Source organism: Rana temporaria, chromosome 1 (genome assembly GCF_905171775.1).
Source record: "Rana temporaria chromosome 1, aRanTem1.1, whole genome shotgun sequence".
NCBI lineage: Eukaryota > Metazoa > Chordata > Amphibia > Anura > Ranidae > Rana > Rana temporaria.
Genome location: NC_053489.1, coordinates 453,572,806 through 453,599,610, shown reverse-complemented (window position 1 = coordinate 453,599,610; position 26,805 = coordinate 453,572,806). Strand labels below are relative to the sequence as shown.

At 42.4% G+C, this 26,805-nt stretch overlaps 1 protein-coding gene across 3 annotated transcripts in view; it reads left to right on the top strand.

Annotated features, from left to right (window-relative positions):
* Window positions 1-26,805, top strand: part of SCARB2 (scavenger receptor class B member 2) — a 109,739-nt gene that overhangs the window by 65,073 nt on the left and 17,861 nt on the right. For 2 of the 3 annotated variants that reach the window (XM_040327839.1, XM_040327828.1), the window contains exons 9-11: window positions 5,694-5,812; window positions 24,970-25,043; window positions 25,657-25,711. In XM_040327839.1, the coding sequence (XP_040183773.1) occupies window positions 5,694-5,812; window positions 24,970-25,043; window positions 25,657-25,711 (248 nt within the window). The remainder of the gene's footprint in view (window positions 1-5,693; window positions 5,813-24,969; window positions 25,044-25,656; window positions 25,712-26,805) is intronic. The other variant, XM_040327844.1, reaches the window with a different exon arrangement.

Below are 26,805 nucleotides of genomic sequence, written 5' to 3'. Positions count from 1 at the left end.
TCATTGGGATGAATAGGACAGAGCTGGTATAGCAGCTGTCAGAGGAACACAGATGAATTGTATGTAATCAACTGATCGTGACACTAGAGTCTCTCTTGGTCCCTATGGCATGGCATGGCATGGCATGGCATGGGTAAAGACCAGCTCCAGTCAAATCTTTTTGTCTCCAGTTTTCTATAAAATTGGGAAAAATTAGAACCTTTAGGTAAGTCTTAAATGCCATTTTGTGTCTCTCTGAGATTTTTTTAGTCAGGCTTTAGGCCTGTTTCACATAGGCATCAGCTTATAAAAGAGCAGTGTGAACAGCAAACTTTGACAAAGTATTTGCAGAGCTTTCAGCAAGCTTTGTTTGAAGTACTATTCAACTCCAGTTTGTAAATGTTGAACACCGATCCTAATGCGTGTTTGCCCCTTCAACAAGCTTCTAGAAGTGCTAAAGCCTGCTAGCAGCTTGTTTAACCACCTCAATACAGGGCACTTTCACCCCCTTCCTGCCCAAGCCATTTTTCAGCTTTTAGTGCTGTCAGATTTCGAATGACAATTGCGCTGTCATGCAACACTGTACCCATATTAAATTTTTATAATTTTTTTCCCACAAATAGAGCTTTCCTTTGGTGGTATTTGATCACCTCTGCGGTATTTATTTTTTGCGCTATAAACAAAAATAAAATGACAGTTTTTAAAACAATTCAATACTTTTTACTTTTTGCTATAATAAATATCCCCCAAAAAATATATAAAAAAAAAAGGTTTTTCCTCAGTTTAGGCCGATACGTATTCTACATATTTTTGGTAAAAAAAAATCGCAATAAGCGTATATTGATTTGTTTGGGCAAAAGTTATAGCGTCTACAAAATATGGGATAGATTTATAGCATTTTTTTTTTTTTTTTACTAGTAATGGTGGCAATCTGCGATTTATTGTGACTGCGATATTGCGGCAGACACATCGTAAACTTTTTTGACACATTTTTCAGACCATTCATATTTATGCTATAAAAATGCATTGATTACTGTATAAATATGACTGTCAGGGAAGGGGTTAACACTAGGGGGCGATCAAGGGGTTAATGTGTTCCCTGGGAGTGATTCTTACTGTAGAGGGAGGGGACTGACTGATTGGTGTCCCTATGTACAAGGGACACACCATCAGTCTCCTCTCCCTGACAGGACGTGGATCTGTGTGTTTACACACACAGATCCACTGTCCTGCTTAGTTACTGGGCAATCACGGGTGCCCCACGGACATCGCGGCAGCCGGGCATGTGCATCGGGTCCCCAGTGACGCGGCGGGCGCGTGAGCCTCCTAGTGGCCTGGGAAGGAGAAGAAGTCATATGACATCTTCCCAGAACAAAAGCCTCATCGTCCCGCCATCATATGACGGCAGGCGGTAGGCAAGTAGTTAAAATGGCAATCCGCACTCCATTTAGGATCTGTGTTCAACATTTACAAACTGGAGCTGGAGCTGGAGCTTCAACAAAACTTGCTAAAAAACTGCAAATGCTTTGTAAAAAAACTTGCTGTTCACACTTCTTTTATACAAGCCAAAGCCTGTGTGAAACAGGACTTGCATGCAACATGTAACCCTGTTGGGGAGATTTTACCCTTGGTTCTTATTTTGGCACCTGCAAGTCTGGTAATCCTGACAGAGGTTCTAAATGTTTTTGTATGTGTTTTTTTTTGCTGTCTGTTTCCTCAGCTGGAAGGATTCCTCCCCACCTGTTTTTTTTCCTAACACCAATTAAAAGGGCAAGAAGTGGGGATATTTTTCTCCTGTTCTGACAGTAACCTGAGAAATCTCCCAAATGGGGGCACAGACAGCAATAACAGGAGTTGGAACTCCTACAAACTCTATCCAAAACTAAAAGAAAAATTTAGCCGGAATGTCTGAGTCATATACAAGCTCAACTGTTTAGAATACAACACCTAATACTCAGGTGCAGAATGCTGGGTCTTCATGCCCGCCCACCAAGTGAGTTACCAGCTCATGATATTCAAAACTTCTGCCTCCAGTTAGTGTGAATGCAGTCAGCTCGACTAACATGTATAAACAATAATGCATTGTGCATTCCATTTTTACAGACTGTTATTAAACCAGATCAATAAAGATAATGCAGTACAGTAAAGAGGTCTACATTAATGTAACATTGCGAAAAGAGGGAAATTCCTAGTCACAGGAAGAATGAATTCTGCTATCTGCCAGGAAACAGATAACAATGTAAACAAGTATATGGGCGACAGGGCAACTGCTGTCAGCTGCTCTATGTTGGGATTTCAATAGGAATTTGTGGACACAACCACATAGGGAAACACACCTGCTTGGCACCCACTTTCGCCTAACTTCAAGTAAACCTATCATGACAAAGATAGAGCAACTTCCTTTGCTGATGTCTGTAAAATAAATGCTAGTTGCTTGGTTACACTGTTATACAAGCTGTACACTCACTACTTTAAATTGTAGCAAAGAGTAATTTCTTCAGTGTTGTCACATGAAAAAATATAATAAAATCTTTACAAAAATGTGAGGGGTGTACTCACTTTTTTGTGAGATTCTGTGTATCTCCCGCACACCCACACTGCCTGCCACAGCTTGCAGTCCTGCAGGACACGGCTGCTAACAGGAAAGTCGTCCCTGCTGTGAAAGTACAGGAACGCCATTCCAGGACTCAAGCCCTGCGTGACACATCACTTATGTTCATACTTGTTTTAAGTCAGTGACTGAAAGTATTTAGGCAAGAGGTTCAGGATGACAGCCAGGAAGCTAGCATTCCCAGAATGAGATGTCAAAAATGACAACCTCTATATTTCCCTCCATGACCATTTCATTTAACCACTTCGGCCCAGGAAGCATTTGCCCGACTGCGTCGCTTTAACTGACAATTACGCGGTTGTGCGACATTGTACTCAAACATAATTGCTGTTGTGTTTTTATTTATTTTTTTCACAAATGGAGCTTTTTTTGTGGTATTGGATCACCTCTGCCGTTTTTATTCGCTATAAACAAAAAAGAGTGTACATTTTGGAAAAAAAAAAAAAAACTTTCTACTATAATACATATCACTCAAAAAATATATATAAAAAAACAAATTTATTCATCAGTTTAGGCCAATATATATTCTTCTACATATTTTTGGTAAGCAAAAATTGCAATGGGCGTATATTGATTGGTTTGCGCAAAAGTTATCACATCTACAAACTATGGGATAGATTTAAGGACTTTTATTGTTTTTACTGGTAATGGTGGTGATCTGCAATTTTTAGCGGGACTGCGACATTGCGGAGGACAAATCTGACCCCAAATTACACTTTTTGGGAACCGGTGACATCATTACGTTGATCAGTGCTATAAAAATACACTGATTAATGTATAAATGACACTGGCAGGGAAGGGGTTAACACTAGGCAATAAGGGGTTAAATGTGTTCCCTCTACATGTTTTAACTGTAAGGGGGATGGGCTGCCTGGGACATGACAGCAATGGCTGTTCCCGATCATTGGGAACAGCAGATCTCTGAGCTGTCCCCTGTCAGAACAGAGATCCGCCTGGTTTACAATGGCAGATCCCTGTTCTGCCTCTCTATACATCGATCGCGGGCAGCCGGCGGACACAGAGTCCACTGGACCCGCGGGCACGCTCCCTTGTCGCTTGCGTGCAATTTCACATGCACAGACTGACATACATGTACGTTGGTTCATGCAGAAGAGCCGACCTGCCCCAGTATAAGTACAGTGGCTGGTCGGAAAATGGTTAACTACCCCCCCCCCCCGCCCACCATATAAAATGACGGCAGGTGGGATCCCCTCTCATTCTGAGGCCCCTTCATATGACGTTGCCCTAGTGTCACTGCTCACAGCGCAGCGATCGTGGTTGTGCTTTTTACCCATGTGATTGGCTGTGTCCAATCACTGACAGAGTGTGAGGCTTGGAGAACCGATCAGCAGCATCTCCTTGCAGGGGAGCCTGTACAGGTAATCGGGCACTGATCATGAGTGCAGCCCTAGCAGTGCCAATCGGTGATGCCAATCAGTCCCCTTCAGTGGTGTCCATCAGTGCCACCTATCGGTGCCGTATATCAGTGCTTTTCAGTTCGGTATATTGGTGCCTCCTTATCAGTGTCCATAAGTTCTGCCTCATCAGTGCCCGTCAGCGCATATCAGTGAAGGAGAAAAAATACTTATTTACAAAATTTACTGACAGGAACTAAGACAAATTATTTGTTTTTAAACCTTTTGGTCTTGTGTTTTTTTTTTTTGCTTAAAAACAAAAAAAAAAACAGCGGTGATTACCGTATTTATCACCCTATAGCGCGCATCCCAAACCTAGAAGGGAATCCTAAGGAAAAAAAAAGAAATACTGACAGTTTACAGTTGCTTACAGTTGCCCGGCGTCCATCGGTGGCCTTGTCCGGTCCGGTGTCCGTCTGTGGCATTCGTGGTGTCCTCCCCGCTTCTCCCGCACTGTTTTTGAATGTCGCCGCCGACATATAACGAGCGCAGTACACTCGGGTACACTCGGCTAGGCTCGGCCACGCTCAGCTCCTCTCGCATAAAGGCTAGGAGGCGGCACAGGGCGTGACCGCGAGAGGAGCCGAGCGTGGCCGAGCCCAGCCGAGTGTACCCGAGTGTACTGCACTCGGTATATGTCGGCGGCGGCACTCAGAAAGCGGGGATCGGCGTATAACGCGCACCCACAACTTCCCCCTGATTTTAAGGGGAAAAAAGTGCACGTTCTACGCCGATAAATACGGTAAATGCCACCAAAAGAATCTATTTGTAGGAAGAAAATAATAAAAATGTAATTTTGGTACAGCATTGAATGGCCGCGCAATTGTCATTCAAAGTGTAAGAGCACTGAAAGCTGAAAATTGTCTTGGGCAGGAAAAGGGGGTAAAAGTGCCCTGTATTGAAGCAATTAAAGTAACCTTTTGTGTGTGTGTGTTTGTTTTTTTTAAATCCCAAGGGCTGGACCTGGTTTCTGACAGTCCGTGTCTCCTTCCTTCTCTCTCCGTTGCAGCCCTGCAACCTCCAAAAAGCTCTTGGACAAAATTGTTGGATGCCTATCCAGGGCTTTTTTTCAGGGGGAACTTGGGGGAACTCAGTTCCACCACCTCTGGCTCAGACCCTTTGGTGCCTGCTCACCACAATCACTTGTAAACGCAGAATTCTGGTTTCTGTGTTTACAAGTGACAGCTCTGAACTCTGTATGTAACCCCCCCTGAACTCTGCACTCTGTATGTAATGCAATCCTGGTATTTAGTGCCCCTTTAAGACCCTTCTACTGTTTGTGAAATCTGAACGGGGTCGTGGTTGAGTTCCTGCACCTATTTTCTGAGAAAAAAAGCTCTGCCTATGACCCCTGCTGCATGCTGTGGCTCTACTTTCTATTTTATGTCACTAAAGGACCTGGCAGTCGGAGAGCGGAACCATGCTGTGCAGCAGGGGACACCATGGAAATATCAAATGCCAAATAGGATTACTGAGGCTTTAGGCTGCTGGAGAGGCAAGTAGAATAGCTTTTCTAATGCAAGGACTTGCCTTCGGGGAACATTTTACAAGTTCACTTTAAAAAATAAAAAATAAAAAGCACCTATGAGTTGTTGCACTCTTGTATATTAATGCATAATGTTTTTTTATTCTTCTTCTTATTATTATTATTTTTTTTTTATATTTTATTTTTTTAATCCTATTTACAGGTGCTCCCATCATTCTCTCATCTCCCCATTTTTACCAAGCGGATAAATCGGTAATTAATAGCATAGAGGGACTGAGTCCTAACCAGAATGACCATGAAACCTTCCTGGATATCAATCCGGTAAGAGAAATGTGTATCAAATAAGTATGAAAAAAGGCCCATTTGTGCGTTTCTTTGTTCTTTTTGTGTTTTGTAATTCCTTTATTTCTTTTACTGGACACCTCCAATGCCCTAGAGTGAAAGTGCCCTAAATGATAAAGTATACTTACCAAATCCTGTATTGATAGATCTCCTATGGCCAGTAGAAAAGACATCCATTGCCATTGTCATGGTAAGGTGGACAGTGGCATATGCCTGACCGGTTTCGCCAGTCTCAGCTGGCTGCTTCAGAGGCTTAAAGGGGAGTTCCACCCACAATTTCACTTTTTAAATATAAATACCCCTGTAATACACAAGCTTAATGTATTCTAGTAAAGTTAGTCTGTAAACTAAGGTCCGTTTTGTTAGGTTGTTACAGCATTTAGATAGTTTATAATCTAGAAATAGACCGTGGCCATCTTAAGTGTGGGCATCATGAAGCCAGACTGTATGACTTTCTGGATTTCAGCTTTGCATATCTCGCACATGCTCAGTGCACAAGCAATGTAATAGGTTTCAGTCAGGTTTGCAAGGACTACTGGGAAACATGATGCCTATCCCAGAAACCCTTGCAAATAGCCTAGGCAAATAAGGAGGAGGAAGTAATGAAGGACTACAAAATAAAGGTATTTACAAGCAACAAATTAAATAAAAATTGTCCATTCTGAACACTATGAGATTAGAGCATGCAGCACAGACAAACATAAAAAAATGGGTGGAACTCCACTTTAAGGGAATCTCAGGCTTTTATTCTCAGTTATTGTGTTGTGTTACTTCATAGCTCCCATCTCATTTAGGTTTACCCTAAGCAGTTCTCAAAGGGATGTATATATATTTTTTGCAATACTACTAAAGGTAGCATCTTGAGGGTCTTTTTATTCTATCGTGGAATTCTAAAATGCCAAGGGGTGAAAGATGGAGGGGAAGGAAAGGGGTGAGATGGAGAAAAAGTATAGTGAGGTGAGGAAGGAAGAAATGAGCAAGAGTACAGAGAAGGGTCACAAACTCTCTCCTGGGGAGTGTGAGAAGGGCCAAAAAAGAGTTACTCACTAAGGGTGAGTGAGTTCGTTCATGCCCATTGTTAATTAATGCATACACTATAAGAAGCTTGCAGCCCCCAGTCCCAGTAAGTACCTGTAATAAATTGCAAAGCATGCTGGTTATAAGAGATAAACTGACCTATTTGTTAGGCTTTATTGTGAAATCGGAGCACAGCATACCTGAAGTGCAGAGTTCAGTAACCCACAACAGCCAATCAGTATTAATCATTCATGTGATTTACTCTAGTAAACTAAAATCTTATAGGCTGCTACAGGGCTGCTGTTAGAAATCATGGGGCCCCGTACAGCCTACCTGGCAGGGCCCCCCTCAAATATATCAAACCAAGATTTTCAATTAAAATATACTAAAATTATTCTTAGCGGACACAAAGATAACAGAGAAGCTGTGTGAATTAGCCCTTTTTTAAATAGTTTTTTTTTCTTTTAACAAAAACATTTAAATGTTTTGAAAAAAAATATTTGACAATTTTTATAAAAAAAAAACATTTTTTTCCCAAGAATTTTATTACATTTTACAAGGGTTTAAAACAATACAGGGTAACAATTTTATTTTTTTAATGAGACAGGGAAGCTGGCAGCTGTGTCCGTGTCTCTCCCTTGCAGCAGCTGAAAGTTGTGGGAGGGAGAGAAACCGGGTTCACATTGGGCATCCTGTATTTGCCCCCGACCACACTGATTCCCTCTGCTGTATGGGCCCCCCTGTGAGCCTGGGCCCCCTACAGGAGGACTGGTGGTCCCCCCCTATCAGCGGCCCTGGGCTGCTATGATATATTGCCCTTTTAATCCCTGTATTTTCTTGCTTGTACAGCCTGATTCCTATAGTTTATTGTGAAAAACAAATACAGGAAGTAATATGAAGTTTACGTTTTCCTCTTAGTATGGCTTAATATCAGGGCCGTTTGAAGACATTTGGGGGCCCCAAGCAAAAAAAAAAGTTACTTTTCAAGTAGTTGAGAAGCGGGGGGGGGGGGTTGGAGTGGAGGCTTACCTCTATCCTCCACCTCACACGCACACGTCGGCATATGTTGGTGTCTGCACAGGGGCCCCAGCAGGGAGGGCCCTTGCCGCATCGCTGCGTCCTCCTGCAGTCCGGTCGGCCGTGTACCATAACCGCGGGGTACAGGGGATTCAGTTTGCTGTTCCCGGGGCCGGACTGAAAGGAAGTGAACACTCAGTGTGTGCACTTCCTGTCAGTCCGGCCGGGAACAGGAACCTGAATCTCCTGTACTGCGCGGTTATGGTACACGGCCGACCGGACTGCAGAAGGACGCAGCGGTGCGGCAAGGGCCCTCCCTGCTGGGGCCCCTGGCCAGCTCGGGGGCCCCAGGCAATTGCTTGCTTTGCCTGTCGGGTTTCCGACGGGCCTGCTTAATATACAGATATAAAATAATTCTGTGTACGTTTTGGATAGTTTATGTGAGCAACTAGTTACTACTGAGTTAAATAGGTTTTAAGCTTTGGATTTTCCAAACTTATTTTTGGCAGTAGCACTTCATAAAATGGAAGCTGCCATCAACCACACGCACTTTAATGCCCTGTACACACGATCGGTTTTCCTGTTGGAAAAAGTCTGAGGCCCCGTACACACGACCGAGTTTCTCGGCAGAATTCAGCCAGTAACTCGATCGGAGCTGGATTCTGCCGAGAAACTCGGTCGTGTGTACACTTTTCAGCGAGGAAGCCGACGAGGAACTCGTCGGGCCAAATAGAGAACATGTTCTCTTATTTCCTTGTTGTTCAATGAGGAAAGTCGGCCCGCCGAGATCCTCGGCGGCTTCAACACTGAACTCGACGAGGAACTCGATGTGTTTGGCACGTCGAGTTCCTCGGACGTGTGTACGGGGCCTCAAAGCTTTTTGGACGGGAATCCTGACCATGTTTATGCTCGATCAGACTTTTTCCAACTGGAAAACTGCTGGAAAATAATAGAGAGTGGGATCTCCTTTTTTCCTGTCAGGAAAAAAACTGTTCAGAATTTCCGATCATGTGTACAAATCCCAACGCACAAAATTCCTACGCATGCTCAGAAACAATTCGACATATGCTCAGAAGCATTGAACTTAATTTTCTTGGCTCGTTGTTGTCTTTTACGTCACCTTCATGGCAGTCAAAAGTTCACCGAACTTTTGTGTGACCGTGTGTATGCAAGGCAGGCTTGAGAGGAATTCCGTCTGAAAAAAGTTGAATGGTTTTTCCGATCGTGTGCATTAAGCTGGTGTTTTGCTTTCATCTATTGAGGTTACTTTAAATTATAAGCAAGGAAACTTAGAACTCTGCAGTGTATTAATGTGCTTTTACTAAATTAACCCCCTTAGCGGTATTCCCGAGCGTGACTCGGGGTGGATTTTCTATGCAATTATCGGTAACCCCGAGTCACGCTCGGAGTAGCTGTGCAGAGCCTGCAGCGCACGCTGGCTTACCTTTTCCAGGCAGGTAACTGTACTTACCTTGTCCCTGGATCCAGCGATGCATCCCCGTTGTGTGAGCGAGCGGCGTCTTCCATTCGATTCACACAGTGCCTGCTTGCCGCCGATCTCCGTTCCCTGCGACGTTACGACGCACGGGGGCGGAGACCGGCGCCAAATAAAAAAAAGTAAACAAACACATTACATACAGTATACTGTAATCTTATAGATTACAGTACTGTATGTAAAAAATACACACACCCCCTTGACCCTAGTGGTCTGCCCTGTGTCCTGCATGTACTTTTATATAATAAAAACATTTTTTTTGTGCCTGCAAACTGGAGATTGTCCATAGCAACCAAAAGTGTCCCTTTATGTCAAAAGTGATTTTAGAGCAACTAGAAAACAGCGATAATAAATTATAATCACTTGCAGAATTGAGCGATAGCGATTTGTGGGGAAATCCGTCATAAATAAAAGTAATGACAGCGACAATTCTGCAACTGAGCAAATTTCAGTGATTTTGCTTTGATTACATTATTGAATCATTTTTATTATAATTACATTATCATTTGTTATATTTATTTATAGTTTATTATATTATAATTTTATGATTTTGTGTTTCAAACTTTATCATACCCGGGATGCCCATTAGACTCTGGTTTGGACAGATTTAAGTGAGTTATTCCTAAGAATTGCAGGCCTACAATATAAAACGCAGAATTTCCATGCAAAATAATTGTACCGCTTTTGGTACGTAATTCCAGACAGAATCATACCGCCAGGGAGGTTAAAAGTTCTGTACATACTAAACTATTACAATTATAGGAATCCAATACAAGACTGACAGACATACCTATAACAAGCAAAATGCCTAGCAAATAAGCAGAAACTATGGTCTGTAAACAGTAGAAATACGCTGAAAAATTACTTAAAGTGGATTTAAACCCAAAATTCTTTTTTTAATGAAGACTTCTAGCTGGTACAAAAGAGGATGTCATGTCATTCGTGGCCAGTCTTGCCACGAAGTGTTCATCCAGCTCTGAGCAATCCTCTTGTCTTTTTTCAGTAAGAAAAAAAAACTACACACAGATAAATGTGTGCCAGTTTCTTCTCTGTGCTGTGAGCGACATCTCATGCACGATCAAACCCAGCTTCACATCCCCCCTCTGAGGCCCCGTACACACGACCGAGGAACTCGACGTGCCAAACACATCGAGTTCCTCGTCGAGTTCAGTGTGGAAGCCGCCGAGGAACTCGGCGGGCCGACTTTTCCCATTGACTAACGAGAAAATAGAGAACATGTTCTCTTTTTGGCCCGACGAGTTCCTCGACGAGTTCCTCGCTGAAAAGTGTACACACGACCGGGTTTCTCGGCAGAATCCAGCTCCGACCGAGTTTCTGGCTGAATTCTGCCGAGAAACTCTGTCGTGTGTACGGGGCCTCACAGTAACTCTCACAGCTATCCTCAAATCTCCACTACAGCCTAAGAGTGTGACACATGCACTAGAGAGCGTAGTTTAACTATTTAATTATTTTTCACACATTTAAGGTTTTTTGCCTTTATAATGAGCAGCTCCTAATATAAATGGCCATTTGCGCGGGTAAGGGAAGTCCTTCAACTTGCACAGGGGGTCGCGTGCGTGCGGCCACGTCCGCCGCCTACTCTGTTCCCGCCCCCGCTGTCTTCTGGGAGACACACAGGTCCCAGAAGACAGCAGGGACCAGTGGGATTGCGCAGTAGAGAACCAGGAAGTGAAGCCGCAAGGCTTGACTCCCTGATTCCCTTACCAAAGATGGTGGCAGCAGCACCTGAGAGCCGAGGGACAAATCGATTTCGGGACCCGACATCGCAGGCGCCCTGGACAGGTACGTGTCCATATATTAAGTCAGCAGCTGCAGTATTTGTAGCTGCTGACTTTTAATATATATTTTTTTTTGGTGGAAATCTGCTTTAAGATAACGCAGCAGATGATTCAACCTGCTGCTTCTTACAAAAAAATTGAATTTTAGTTTTGGATGGAACGAGCAAGATGTGCAACGACTTGATGTGTAGCGCTCTTCCTACTTTGTACAGAATCCCCAGCATCTCATGTGGGAAAAGTATGAATGTGATATGACCTAAACATTTACTGCAGCTGAAGCTTGCTGGTAAATATATTGTTAAAATGTGTATACTGAAATAATAAAACAGTATAATATTTATTGAATTATGCAAATCTTTGTTTTGGGAGATTTAAAATTGTTCCACAATTACAACCAAGTAATTCACGTTTGTTTATCCGTGCTTTTTTGAAGTAAAGTGACACAAATGATATGCTCAAAAAAATATATAATTATTAACTAGAAAAAATACAGTGTAAAATAATATCGGGTATATTTTGTGATGATACAAAAAATATATACTTTTAAATATCAAAGAATTAAGATACAGATGACGATAATCACATTTCTACGCAAGCTTTTATTACAAAATACCATATTCAATACTTGAATGATAATGTGTTAAATTTAGACTTGGTAACTTTTAGTGAATAGCTTTCTGTGGCTTCACAGACTTATGTAAACAACTGGTGTTTGATTTTAGCACAGTGACTCCTTCTCAAAACAAACAGACTTTCTAGCTTACACTTTAAAAATGCACAGACAAAATGTTATACTATGCATGTATAATATATAAAAAAAAGACATTGCGTAAAACCCCCCAGAATTACCTTAACATGAAAAAATGATCGTACAAACATGAATAATAAGTGAATAAATAATCAAAAAAAGCTAAATTATTAAACGTGCAAATTAAATACACCAACTGGATATCTGGTTAAACCAATTAATCGTGTTATTAAGATAAACTCCCCAACAGCATAAAACCAAAAGGTAAAAAAAGGGGTGACTTGGGCAAATGGATGAAATAAAGTCCTAAAGGAACAAAACTGAGTTTGAAAAAACAGGTATTTCCAAAAGCCGCTTCTTATGCCCCATACAGACGGTCGTTTTTTGTGATGAAAAAAAATGACGTTTTTGAAAACGTCATTTAAAATGATAGTGTGTGGGGAAAATGTCATTTTATGTCTTCAGAAAAACGACCAAAAAAAAATTCGAACATGCTCGAATTTTTTGTGTCGTTTTTCAAAATGTCATTTTTTGTGTCAATGAAAATGATAGTGTGTGGGCAAAACGACGTTTTTGAACCCGCACATGCCCAGAAGCAAGTTTTGAGACGGGAGGTAAAACTACCATTCATAATGGATTAAGCACATTCATCACGCTTTAACAGACAAAAAAGCACGAATCATCTTTTACTAACAAGTAACCAGCTAAAAGCAGCCTCAAGGCGAATAGAACTTCCCCTTTAGAGTGCCGTCACTTTGTTCATCATTTTTCAAAATGATGGTGTGTATGCTCCATCGTTTTTGAAAATGAAGTTTCAAAAATGTCGTTTTTTTTCATCACTTCAAACGTCATTTTTTTTTCATCACAAAAAACGACCGTCTGTATGGGGCATTATTGTAGTTTACAACACTCTGCGATGGTGGCGAATTCAGCTTTTTAAAATCCAGGCAAGGAAATAAATATGTAGCACTACCCCCGTAGGAGCTGCTGGTTTAGATTTTGGGTTTTGCACGTTACCTCTAAGTTCGTTGTCTAGGGAAGAAAGTCTGTAGGAATTGGAATGTCCACACAAGATGTAAAACCTTCAACCGGTTTTATTTTTGCTGCATAAAACTTGTGAAGGAAGTAGAGAGTATAGAGAGAAGGGGAAGGTTCAGGTACGCGGTACAGAATGCACAAACAGTATTAAATTCCAGTATTCACCACTCACTCTTGAGTGGGTATTGCTCACCCGTATAGACCCCTCTCACATGGCCTAGCAGCCGGAATGATGCGCGGACAGTATAGAAACAGTCTCTGCCACAGACCGTCTGAGAACACAGAATGGATAGTCAGGAATCCTCTGCACAGGATTTAAAGTCCCGAACTTCCTGCCTTACAGCAAAAGAGCCTTTAAGCCAATCCGGCGGACTGTAAGACAATTTGCGTAGTGCATGGGTGCTCAACCTGTGGCTCTCCAGCTGTTGCGGAACTACAATTCCCATGAGGCATTGCAAGCCGCTGACAGGTACAAGCATGTCTCCCAAAGGCTGAGGCATTATGGGAATTGTAGTTTTGCAACAGCTGGAGAGCCACAGGTTGAGCACCCATGGCGTAGTGGATCCCTTTCCTTAACGAGGTTACCAGGCCTATCCTGAGACATCAGCTTGCCTTGCTTGTCTCCTCCAGGGCAGGTCCTTCACTATGAAGCTTCCTCCACTTGGATGGACAACTTGGGATCCCTTGTAGAACCATAGGCCCCAGCCAGCATAGCTGGGCCTACTTGATAGGAACACAGCCTCAGACCAACGTGGTAACAAGACTGAAATCTCACGTACCAACCTCACGCCAGGAGGGCCACGAGGCGAAGGACCCTGAAAAATGGCGTCAGCCCCTTAAGTATCCCTTCCCAGCATGCACAGCGGGGCACCACTCCCACTGGGCAGCTGCCGAGAAGGGTCACTTAACACATTATGGTTTGCCCGAGTTCCAACATGGACCTGAAGTGGTAACGCCACCTACAGGTAACAAGGGAAAACTTCTACCGAGCACAACCACAGCCAGAACAGAGGCGAATTTAAAAAGAATTAAAAGAGTCTGAGCCCAAATATGGCTCAGACGCCCCCTAAATTTAAAGTAGTGCCCCTGTCATTGGGAGCCCAGCGCTACAAATACAACAGGCGGATGGCCTCTTACTGAATAAGATGGACTCCAAATTATAGGAGTCAAACTCCCTTGTGTCGATAGTAATCAGCTGGGGACTTCCACACGGTCCGCTTCCTAGCCACTGGTCAGTCACCTCTGTGAAAGTTAGCCGAATGGAAACCACACCTTCCAAATGTTCCGCTCAAATATTGCACCAGCAGATATTAAGATGTTTTTAAAAATAAAGAAGAGGAACGTTCACAGTTGATGTTTGTTACAGGGAAACGCGTCGGTTGGAGAGAATCTTGTGACGTTACCACGCACCAGCTGGCAGCCTGATGGCTTCTAGCTGTGTGTTTGTATCTTTTTCCTTTGTTGTGCTTGAGAAGAATTTTTTGTAATAAAATGCCAATGATTTATTGCAATCAAGTGAATTGATATCGACACTTACAGGCTGTGGATTTGGTGATCATGGGGTATAAAATGGGCACATTGTGTGTGTGTGTGTGTGTGTGTGTGTGTGTGTGTAAACATGCACGCACACACACTGTAAAACTGGCTTTTTGCATGGTACTTCATGCAGGAGTTATCTTGACAACTACGAGGTTGTACTTTGTCCTAGTTTGAGCAATAGGGCTAACCACAAGGGCACAAGGCAGATATGTCACCTTTCTTGTGTTATCACATGCTCATCTTCCTTAAACCTTGACATTTGTTCTAACTTCGAGAAGCAGAGGAATTGTAAGCTATATATAATGTGACTGGTCATGTGGTGGACAAATTAACTGCAAATAAAAAATCCAATTTCTTTCATTTCCCCATACATATGACTGGGTATTCAGCTGAACACAATGTAACCTTATTGGTTAGATTAGGTGAGCTTTTACTTTGCAAAAGTACAGTCTATAAAAGGAACAAAAAATACAACAAAAATAGTCTTTGCGCTAGAAATGTCCAATCCAAAGTGATAACACACTGACCAAGGAATCCTTTAATGAGAATGCTTAACCACTTAACGCCCGCTGCACGCCTATTTACGTCCACAGAATGGCACGTACAGGCAGATGGGCGTAAATATACGTCCCCGCCTTCTAGCGGGTCGGGGGTCCGATCGGGACCCCCTCCGCTGCGTGCGGATTGCCGCGGGAAACGATCCGGGACGACGGCGTGGCTATTTGTTTATAGCCGCCCCGGAGCTGAAGAACTGGGAGAGCCGTATGTAAACACGGCTTCCCCGTGCTTCACTGTGGCGGCTGCATCGATCGAGTGATCCCTTTTATAGGAAGACTCGATCGATGACGTCAGTCCTACAGCCACACCCCCCTACAGTTGTAAACACACACTTGGTGAACTCTAACTTCTACAGCGCCCCCTGTGGTTAACTCCCAAACTGCAACTGTCATTTTCACAATAAACAATGCAATTTAAATGCATTTTTTGCTGTGAAAATGACAATGGTCCCAAAAATTTGTCAAAATTGTCCGAAGTGTCCGTCATAATGTTGCAGTCACGAAAAAAATCGCTGATTGCCGCCAATAGTAGTAAAAAAAAAAAAAATAATAAAAATGCAATAAAACTATCCCCTATTTTGTAAACGCTATAAATTTTGCGCAAACCAATCGATAAACACTTATTGCGATTTTTTTTTTTACCAAAAATAGGTAGAAGAATACGTATCGGCCTAAACTGAGGAAAAAAAAATTTGATTTATGTTTTTGGGGGATATTTATTATAGCAAAAAGTAAAAAATATTGCATTTTTTTCAAAATTGTCGCTCTATTTTTGTTGCAAAAAATAAAAACCGCAGAGGTGATCAAATACCACCAAAAGAAAGCTCTATTTGTGGGGAAAAAAGGACGCCAATTTTGTTTGGGAGCCACGTCGCACGACCGCGCAATTGTCTGTTAAAGCGACGCAGTGCCGAATCGCAAAACCTGGCCTGGGCATTTAGCAACAAAATGGTCCGGGGCTTAAGTGATTAATGTGAAACAATCTGGCCAGCACCATACTCCTTGCAGCTCAGTGATCAACGGGAAATTGATAGCTGTGAAAACAAAAGGGAATACGAGGGCACAGGCTCATGGTGCAGTAACGTCTTTTATTGGATATAAAATAATAAAATCAATACACTCACAAGAAGGTGAATAAACCGCATCAAACAGTTCCTCCCAATAGAGAGCCCTAGCAAGGGACACGTCCATGCTTCAGAGTGGATGAGAAGATTGCTGGATGGGCTGGCTCCACAGACACAGGCACATCAAGCAGCTGCCGACAGGCCGCAAGTGAGCCACTCACTGACTGAAGAAACAGCCAACTTGTCCCAGGGAGAGCTCTGGGGAAGCCAACTGATGGAGGACGCTGTAGTTGTCAGGATCCTATCAGTCTTCTCTTCACATCCATTCAAAGTCCAGAATTTTATAAAGCTTGACTGAGCTATCAGAAAGCAGAGGGCGTAGAGCTGAAGTTGCACTCTGCAGAGCTCAGTGAGGAGAGCTCTGAGAGATGATTGGAGGGGAGGGAAGGGACCCGCCCCTTCACACAGGAACAGAGCTGAGGCTATCAATCTGTTTCTAGTTGAATGCCCAGCTCCACATTTTCCATTCCTTTGTGCCCTCCACACACATTCATTTTTTTAAATGTCCTCTTAAATCCAGCTGTTTTTCTTCTCCTTCAGGAATGGCTTTACTCCTGTACAGAAATGCATGTAATGAAGTGTTGGTACCATTCTGTGCACAAGTTCTATGAGCCATGGTCAGGGACGTCAAAAACTATCAAAGTGTATACGTGACAGCCTGTGCTCACAGGACAGAATTCTTGGTTCCAAACATTTACAAATAATATGTGTGGAAATATGAAAAAATAGTGCAGCGCAAAATATGTGATACATAAAGTCCATATACTACAAGTAAATAGTGAAACAATGAAGAAACACCCTGTGTAGTAGAAATCTTCACGCGAAAATGGTTGTTCAAAGTGACAAATCCTCCACCATTAGAAATGAACACCCTTACCGGATGAGGTGGACCATTGAGTAAACAAATGGTCAAATGCGCTTGTTCCCACAACAGGGGAGATGATGTTGAGGAATTGAGTCCAACGAGGTGGCAAACAGGCATCAATCAAGAATGGAATGAAAAAATCGAAACGCAATATAAGTGTAGACTGGTTTTATTCCAGGGGGGGGGGGTTAACAATCCAAAGTAGGTACAACGGCCTGATAAAAAAAAAAATGGCATAAAACAACAGTGTATTAGCGGTATGGTGACCGCGAGTAACAGCAGATGGGAGGCGGGGGACGTCACGTAAGGTAACTCCTCCCCCATACGCCCGTTACGTCCAATATGGACTTCTTCAGCGGTGGGTGGAAAGACATATACTCTGAGTTATGAGTGCAATAAAAAGTATGTAACTTGAGAGAGCAAACCTAAATTAGAAGAAAACCGCCTCAACAAATTCCATAATGTTGGACCCCTAAGGTGCTGTTTGCCATAATGTGCAAGCATGCACAGCATTATTTGCATATTATGGCTCACTTACCGAACAAAGTTATCTCTTCCAACGCTGCAATGTACACACTCTCCACCATTGTTGGTACTTTCATCCTCACCTAGTCGTCTCCCAAATTCAGGGTGTTCAGCTATCTTGGTTGGCTGGGCCAAGATGACGTAACTCCTGCACATGAGCTTGGGAATTACCATACTTTACCCTGGCAGAATCATGCCAAGACTGTACATGCATGGCTTAGTGTACACTTGGAAAGAAAAACTGCTGACACCCAGGAAGAAACCTTTTACTGTATTGGCCTGTTTACACTAGCATATGATACGGCACAGTCCCGCTCACTTGAATAGGTCATGTTTTGCAGCATTACTACCCACCAAACACATATACCAAACAAACCACCTTCTGCGCATGAGTGTGAGAGCGGATAACCGTTCTTCAACAGTAATGGCTTCTTAACACAGGACAACTCCTTCAAGCCTTGCTGCCCTCTGAGGACTGGGGGAGTCCTAAAACCAGAGCTTTTTTTCTTAGAAAATAGGTGCAGGAACTCAACCACGACCCCGTTCAGATTTCAAAAACCGTACAAGGGTCTTAAAGGGGCAATAAATACCAGGATTGCATTACATACAGACTGCAGAGTTCAGGGGCTTACACACAGAGTGCAGAGCTGTCACTTGTAAACACAGAAATCCGACTTCTGTGTTTTACAAGTGATTGTGGTGAGCAGGCACCAAAGGGTCTGAGCCAGAGGTGGTGGAACTGAGTTCCCCCAAGTTCCCCCTGAAAAAAAGCCCTGCCTAAAACCAACTATAAAACATAAGCATATAAAACATATGTTTCGAGGGCTATACTCTTTTCGTCAGAGCCAGCTTTGGGGTATAGCCCTCAAAATGTGTAAGCTAGCAAGGACCCCGGTGAAATTCTCCTGAGCTTTGGAGTACACTGAGTCTTGTATAAAATGGTGCTACTATGTGTAACTTGCTATGCTGTTTTATTCACATCACTTGTGGGTATATATTAATGTGAATTTATAATAAATGTGATGATGCAGTAGGCTGGTGTGCCCTCTTTTGCTTGCGTTTTATAGTTGCCCACCAAACACAACCTGTGGTATACATTTTTGACACTACTGTCAAGCACAGCATTCTGGTGAGCTTACTTCTGCATGCTGGGGAGGTACGCCTTCCCTTTTCTATGGGTCAAACGCCCTAAATCCCTTACATAGCAAAACACGACAGAAGGCGTTTCATGCACCCAGTAGAGCAAACGGAAAAAAATCTCTGCCTCTGTGTGTGTGTGTGTGTAAAGGGCATAGCAGATTGCTTTATTTTACATTGTCTCCTTGTGACACAGTGTGCAGTAATGTGCTTGAATCACTTTGGGATGACTTTAGCAATAACCACTTCCTTTTCTCTAGCTTTTGTCCAGTAATTGCCATCTTGCTCTAATCATAAAGAGCGCACACTGGGACAGAGGGCACCTAAACTGTGCTCTTTATTCAGCTTATGTCAGGACTTCCTTTATTCTCTCTATACAGTTGCTGTAAGGGTTAATCCAAATCTGCAAGGCAAGTGCTTCCACAACTGTGACCTTTTTCCTAGATTACAGTAATAATTTTTCCTTTTCACAATCATGAATCAGTTTGTCACCACATATCACTGATGATCACATGAAGTTTGTGATTCAGCAGAGTTAACATTGTTCTCTGTTTTTTAATAAAAAAAAAACAAAAAGCATGACAACCTCTCTCCCCACAATTTATTTTCTAATTATGGCTAAATATAATGAGTATTAAACATGTGAAATATTGTTTCCTATTTAGGCATATGATAAGGACAGTAAGTTTGGTGACTGTGGTCCCAACTGCCTTGAGATCATTCACAAGCGCCTCCCGTGTAGTTCTGGACTGATCCCTCACTTTTCTCATGATTATCCTTACCCCATGAGGCAAAATCGGTACAAAATCAGCAGGGGATCAAATACGTTCTTCCCTCACTGTACAGTTGTGCTCATAAGTTTACATACCCTGGCAGAATTTGATTTCTTAACCATTTTTCAGAGAATATGAATGATAAAACAAAAACTTTTCTTTTACTCATGGTTGGTATTTGGCTGAAGCCATTTATTATCAATCAACTGTTTTTACTCTCTTTAAATCATAATAACAGAAACTACCCAAATGACCCTGATCAAAAGTTTACATACCCCAGTTCATAATAACATGTATTGCCCCCTTTAACATCAATGACAGCTTGAAGTCTTTTGTGGTATTTGTGGATGATGCTCTTTATCTTCTCAGATGGTAAAGCTGCCCATTGCTCTTGGCAAAAAGCCTCCAGTTCCTGTAAATTCTTGGGCTGTCTTGCATGAACTGCACGTGTGAGATCTTCCCAGAGTGGCTCAATGATATTGAGGTCAGGAGATGGCCACTCCAGAACCTTCACTTTATTCTTCTGTAGCCAATGAACGGTTGACTTGGCCTCGTGTTTTGGATCCTTGTCATGTTGGAATGTCCAAGTACGTCCCATGTGCAGCTTCCTGGCAGATAAATGCAAAAGTTCCTCCGGTATTTTTTGATAACATACTGCATTCATCTTGCCATCAATTTTGAGCAAATTTCTTATGCCTTTTATTAGCTCACACATCCCCAAAACATCAGTGATCCACCTCCATGTTTCACAGTAGAAATGGTGTACCTTTCATCATAGGCCTTGCTGACACCTCTTCAAATGTAGTATTAATGGTTATGGCCAAAAAGCTAAATTTTGGTCTGATCACTCCAAATGACTTTGTGCCAGAAGGTTTGAGGCTTGTCTCTGTGCTGTTTGGTGTATCGTAAGTGGGATACTTTGTGACATTTGCATAGTAATGGCTTTCTTCTGGCGACTCGACCATGCAGCCCATCTTTCTTCAAGTGCCCCCTTGTTGTGCATCTTGAAACAGCCACACCACATATTGTCAGAGAGTCCTGTATTTCACCTGAAGTTATTTGTGGGTTTTTCTTTGCATCCCAAACAATTTTCCTGGCAGTTGTGGCTGAAATTTTAATTGGTCTACCAGACTGTAGTTTGGTTTCAACAGAACCCCTCATTTTCCACTTCTTGATTAGCGTTTTAACACTGCTGATTGGCATTCTCAATTCTTTGGATATCCCTTTCCTGTTTTATACTTTTATTCTTTTGCTTTCCCCATGACTCGGAATCCAAAAACGTCAGTGCAGCACTGGATTTACGATGCAAGGTTCTGTCAGGAGTCCAGAAACTCATTGCTTGCAATTAGTGTGCGTTTGTGTATATAAAAGGTCAAACAGATTACAAGTGAGGATGGTTACCTTTTATTAGCCATTCAAACCCCTTTGTGTTAACTTGTGTGCATGTTATCAGGCCAAAATCACCAGGGTATGTAAACTTTAGACGACCCCCCAGTAATTAAATGAAGAAGCCGCAGCCCGCAGGGTGCTCTGTACGGCTGTATATAGTTTGTATATGCGCCGCTCAGCCAATCCCGATGCACTGTGTTGATGACAGAGCATGCTAAGCCTGCTCGGATTGGATAACCACCTCTGCCATTGGCAGAGGTTATTACTCCAGCATGCTCTGTCATCAACAGAGTGCATCCGGATTGGCTAAGCGGCGCATATACAGAATACATGCAGCCGTACAGAGCACCCGGCAGCTGATATCGATCGAACAGCTGCTATACCCGGCGTATAAGACGACCCCCGGATTTTGGCTGTATAATTCCGGTGTAAAAAGTCGTCTAATACGCCGGAAAATACAGTCGTTTCTGTTGTCATTGTGATTTTAAAAAAAGAGTAAACACAGTTGATTGATAATAAATGGCTTCAGCCAAACAATAACCGTGAGTGAAAGAAAAGTTTTTGTCATCATTCATTCTCTGAAAAATGACCAAGAAATCATAAATTCTGCCAGGGTATGTAAACTTATGAGTACAACTGTGTGTGTGTGTGTGTGTGTGTGTGTATGTATGTATGTGTGTGTGTGTGTGTGTGTGTGTGTATGTATGTGTATGTATGTGTGTGTATATATATATATATATATATATATATATATATATATATATATATATATATATATATATATATATATATATATATATATATATATATATATATATACAGTGAGGAAAATAAGTATTTGAACACCCTACTATTTTGCAAGTTCTCCCACTTGGAAATCATGGAGGGGTCTGAAATTGTCATCGTAGGTGCATGTCCACTGTGAGAGACATAATCAAAAATTTTTTTTCCAGAAATCACAATTTATGATTTTTTAACTATTTATTTGTATGATACAGCTGCAAATAAGTATTTGAACACCTGTCTATCAGCTAGAATTCTGACCCTCAAAGACCTGTTAGTCTGCCTTTAAAATGTCCACCTCCACTCCATTTATTATCCTAAATTAGATGCACCTGTTTGAGGTAATTAGCTGCATAAAGACACCTGTCCACCCCATACAATCAGTAAGAATCCAACTACTAACATGGCCAAGACCAAAGAGCTGTCCAAAGACACTAGAGACAAAATTGTACACCTTCACAAGGCTGGAAAGGGCTACGGGGAAATTGCCAAGCAGCTTGGTGAAAAAAGGTCCACTGTTGGAGCAATCATTAGAAAATGGAAGAAGCTAAACATGACTGTCAATCTCCCTCGGACTGGGGCTCCATGCAAAATCTCACCTCGTGGGATCTCAATGATCCTAAGAAAGGTGAGAAATCAGCCCAGGACTACACGGGAGGAGCTGGTCAATGACCTGAAAAGAGCTGGGACCACCGTTTCCAAGGTTACTGTTGGTAATACACTAAGACGTCATGGTTTGAAATCATGCATGGCACGGAAGGTTCCCCTGCTTAAACCAGCACATATCAAGGCCCGTCTTAAGTTTGCCAATGACCATTTGGATGATCCAGAGGAGTCATGGGAGAAAGTCATGTGGTCAGATGAGACCAAAATAGAACTTTTTGGTCATAATTCCACTAACCGTGTTTGGAGGAAGAAGAATGATGAGTACCATCCCAAGAACACCATCCCTACTGTGAAGCATGGGGGTGGTAGCATCATGCTTTGGGGGTCTTTTTCTGCACATGGGACAGGGCGACTGCACTGTATTAAGGAGAGGATGACCGGGGCCATGTATTGCGAGATTTTGGGCAACAACCTCCTTCCCTCAGTTAGAGCTTTGAAGATGGGTGGAGGCTGGGTCTTCCAACATGACAATGACCCGAAGCACACAGCCAGGATAACCAAGGAGTGGCTCTGTAAGAAGCATATCAAGGTTCTGGCGTGGCCTAGCCAGTCTCCAGACCTAAACCCAATAGAGAATCTTTGGAGGGAGCTCAAACTCCGTGTTTCTCAGCGACAGCCCAGAAACCTGACTGATCTAGAGAAGATCTGTGTGGAGGAGTGGGCCAAAATCCCTCCTCCAGTGTGTGCAAAGCTGGCGAAAAACTACAAGAAACGTTTGACCTCTGTAATTGCAAACAAAGGCTACTATACCAAATATTAACATTGATTTTCTCAGGTGTTCAAATACTTATTTGCAGCTGTATCATACAAATAAATAGTTAAAAAAATCATACATTGTGATTTCTGGATTTCTTTTTTTGATTATGTCTCTCACAGTGGACATGCACCTACGATAACAATTTCAGACCCCTCCATGATTTCCAAGTGGGAGAACTTGCAAAATAGCAGGGTGTTCAAATACTTATTTTCATCACTGTATATCTATATAAAATGGATTACTGGAACGATGTTCTGTGGTCTGATGGGACAAAGATAAACATATTTGGTTCAGATGGTGTCAAGAGTGTGTGGTGGCAACCAGGTGAGGAGTCCAAAGATTTTTTTTTTTTTAAATGTACAGAAAGTTTTTAGAACATCTATACTAGGTTTAATCTTTGTCTGTGCCTCATTGGGAGGGGGTCTGTCCTCCCTGATGTTTTCCTATTCCTATTATGAGAGAGAACAGGAAGTGAGAAGGAATCTCATCACAAGGGACACAGGGAACAAAATGGTTTATACAAATGGCTTACTCTACAAAAAAGTGAGTTTCATAATGTAATCAGTAATTTGCCTAATAATTTTTTTTTTCTACTGGTCAACATGCAAAAGCATTTTTCTTCTTGCTGTTACTAATTTTACCACTTAGTGTATCTTTACTCGTAGCATATCCATGCTAGACGATTTGACACTGAGTAATGAGACACCCATTGTCTATTCTGAGGACATGTGTGCTTGGTAAGGCTAAAGCAGCCCATAGAAAAATAGTTTTTTTCCCCTTTTACCATGGGTGGAAGGAAATAAAATTGCTTGCTTTCCCCCATCAATATGGTCAGTGTTGATGGGGGAATGCCTCCTACAGTGCTATTGCGTTCTGCCAGCAGGCGAGCGCAGAGCCTTCTTGGCCGGCAGACCACAACAATTACTGCTAGCGGCCATAGCCACCTGCAGTAACTACATGTAATAAAGTCGAACAGGCTGGTTGTACCCAAGCTGATCCATCAATCAACTTGAGTACAATATGCCTGCCCATAGATAGATTGGTCGCTGCTAAACCTACCGAATTTCAATCCATGAATGTGGTCGGCTTAATAACTTTGATAACGATGAACTATGCACATAGCAAGCAACGTTTTTAAAGTGTATGTGAAACCTAACAATGGACTTCTTTTATATGATCTATTTTGGTCATGTAAAAATATACCATTGAAAGTATTTTGCTTTCTGCTTTGCTTGCTTTCTGTTCAAAAGGTGCAAAACCTGTTGGTTCTCTTAAGAATCTTTTGAGCTGCTAACATTCTGTGCTCTGCCTGGGTACATGGAGTGGTTATAAAGATAAAGATAGCTCTGTGTTCTTTGTATTGCATCAGCAATGGAGTAAGAGCCGCTGACAACGTTCTTTGAAATTTAGAGCCAAATATACGCTGCGTTGCGTCAAAGAAGAAGGTAGAAGCACACTATGGCTGCGGTCACACTGGTGGCAAGTTTACCATCCATCAGCAGGTTTTCAGGAGATACTGCCAGCTCCTGAATGCCTGTTTGTTTTGCTTTTTTCAGATCCCAAGGGGGATTTTGCATTGCAAGACCCTGCCACAGTTTGGCGCGCAGTCAAAAACACTTCAATGGGAGCTTTTGGGAAGCTTCACCAGCTGCCAAACATGGCACGCTGAGTTAATTTGTTGCACCGTGAAGCATCATGGACAATGTGAACAGACCTCAGTGACCACCATGTTTTTTTGTAGGAGGACAATTGGGGAGATGATAAAAATGTGGATCAACCGACTTTTTACTGCTGCTTTGCGTGTGTGTGAACAGTTCTATGTGCAGCATGTTTAAGGGGAAATGTATGCATTGCAGAGATAGTATTTTTTAACATCGTACCTAATGATGTGCCCCCTTATCTTTCAGCTTACTGGAATATTACTGAGGGCTGCCAAGAGAATGCAAGTGAACGTCTACATAAGACAAAATCCTAAATTTAGGTAAGTTTCTGAAGACGGTGACATGATCACAGTCACAAAACTTGACAGGTGTACCAAAGCAGGTTAGTGGCCCCAAATACAGACACCGCCACCATTCAGAAAATGCCTTGTAGATCGTGACATTTCCTCTCTACCTCATCTAATGAAAGAACACCTTCTGAATGGCGGTAGTGGCGAGTGAACGACCCCCCTGTTGGTTATTGCAGCAGCTTGGTATTGGACTCAGAAGGCTGCTGCAATCATGGTCGTATGGGCAACTACTACAGTGACTTGCAGGTGACACCGGGTTCGGCTCAGTATGAGATTGGCATACTTGCATTGCCAAGCTGGATCAATGTAACTATGCAAAATAACGCCTACCAACACTCCAGCTTTAAAGTGGACCTTTTGGTCATTTTTTCAACTTTCCATCTATTAAATCTTCTGCCCTTGTTGTTTTAACTTTGGATAGTAAAACATTTTTTTCCTGCCAAAAAATACCTTACACAGTCCACTTACTGTTTCTTGTCTGGTCATTAGCCTAGGTGCTTCTCTCTCTCTAGCCATTAATGTGTGTTGATATATCATAGGCATGAATCACACTAATAGATTTTTTTTTTCTTAATTGTTACAGTAGTGCCACAAAAAATATACAGACTCTCTACTTTCCAGTGATGCACCTAAGTGAGGTAAGATATTTAAAAAAAAATATCCCTTTTTTTTTGGTGTTATTTCTGCCAACATTGATAATGATAACCAATACGCCCCAACTTAATTATGAAGCAGGCAGAGAGAAATGTCTATCAGCAGGGGATGATGTATCTTGATAGGGATATCAATACATGGAATAAGGTGGCTTGAGGGTGAGGTGGCCAGTGAGGAATATTTGTCAGCTGAGGGGGGTTGTGTTGGTAAACCAACTAGAGGGGTTGAGGTGGCTAGTTGGGAACGCCGGTCGATGTGAGGGTGAGGAATTGAGGTGGATAGGTGTCTGCCAGCAGGGGGATAATGTGTCCTCTGTCAGCTCCCCATCCAGGACTTTAACCACTTCTCTTTGAGGCAGCCCTAAACTGTTCTTCGCCTGATGGATTGTGGCTCACTCCCAACCTGAAACTGAACTGAGCAGTGTGCCCTCCAGAGTAACAGAGCCGAGCACACATCCACTGAAACAATCGTCTAAAAACAGCAGTGCAGCGCAATTACATATAAAACAAATATAAAATGTATATAAAATATAAAATCATGAGGATAAGAAGACAGTGCATATATATCAAAATAATCTTCAGAAAAAAATGACGAGCAAACGCCAGCGAGTGTCCAAAGTGCAGTAGAAATCTTTCAAGTGAATACCTCCACCAGTGGTAGCAATGGCAGCTCACCTCAAGGGTGGAGCCCTTGAACCAGATCTCTGTGCACGGCGGACTGGGAAGCAGCAATGACAGTGAATGGTAAGCTGTCTAAAGTGTGATCCTCATCCTGGAAAGAGCAATGACAAGCAGAGAGTGACACAGACGGACATGATCAGGAACGAGTCTGGAAAGGCAATTGCATAAACTATTGTAAACAATCAGCTCTTGGGAAGCAATCTGGAAGTAGCCAATGTGAAGGATTTGAATATCACCAGTTGTGACAGTTGATTGACGAAACCCCATCTGATCGAGCAAGTCATTGGCCAATTACCTTTCTGATCCAGAAGCGCCTAGTTTTTGATTATCCCATAGAGGGAACTGCCTGGTTGACCTGACTGATTCACTCAGGGGTCTGTCTATTGAGGTGAGCTGCC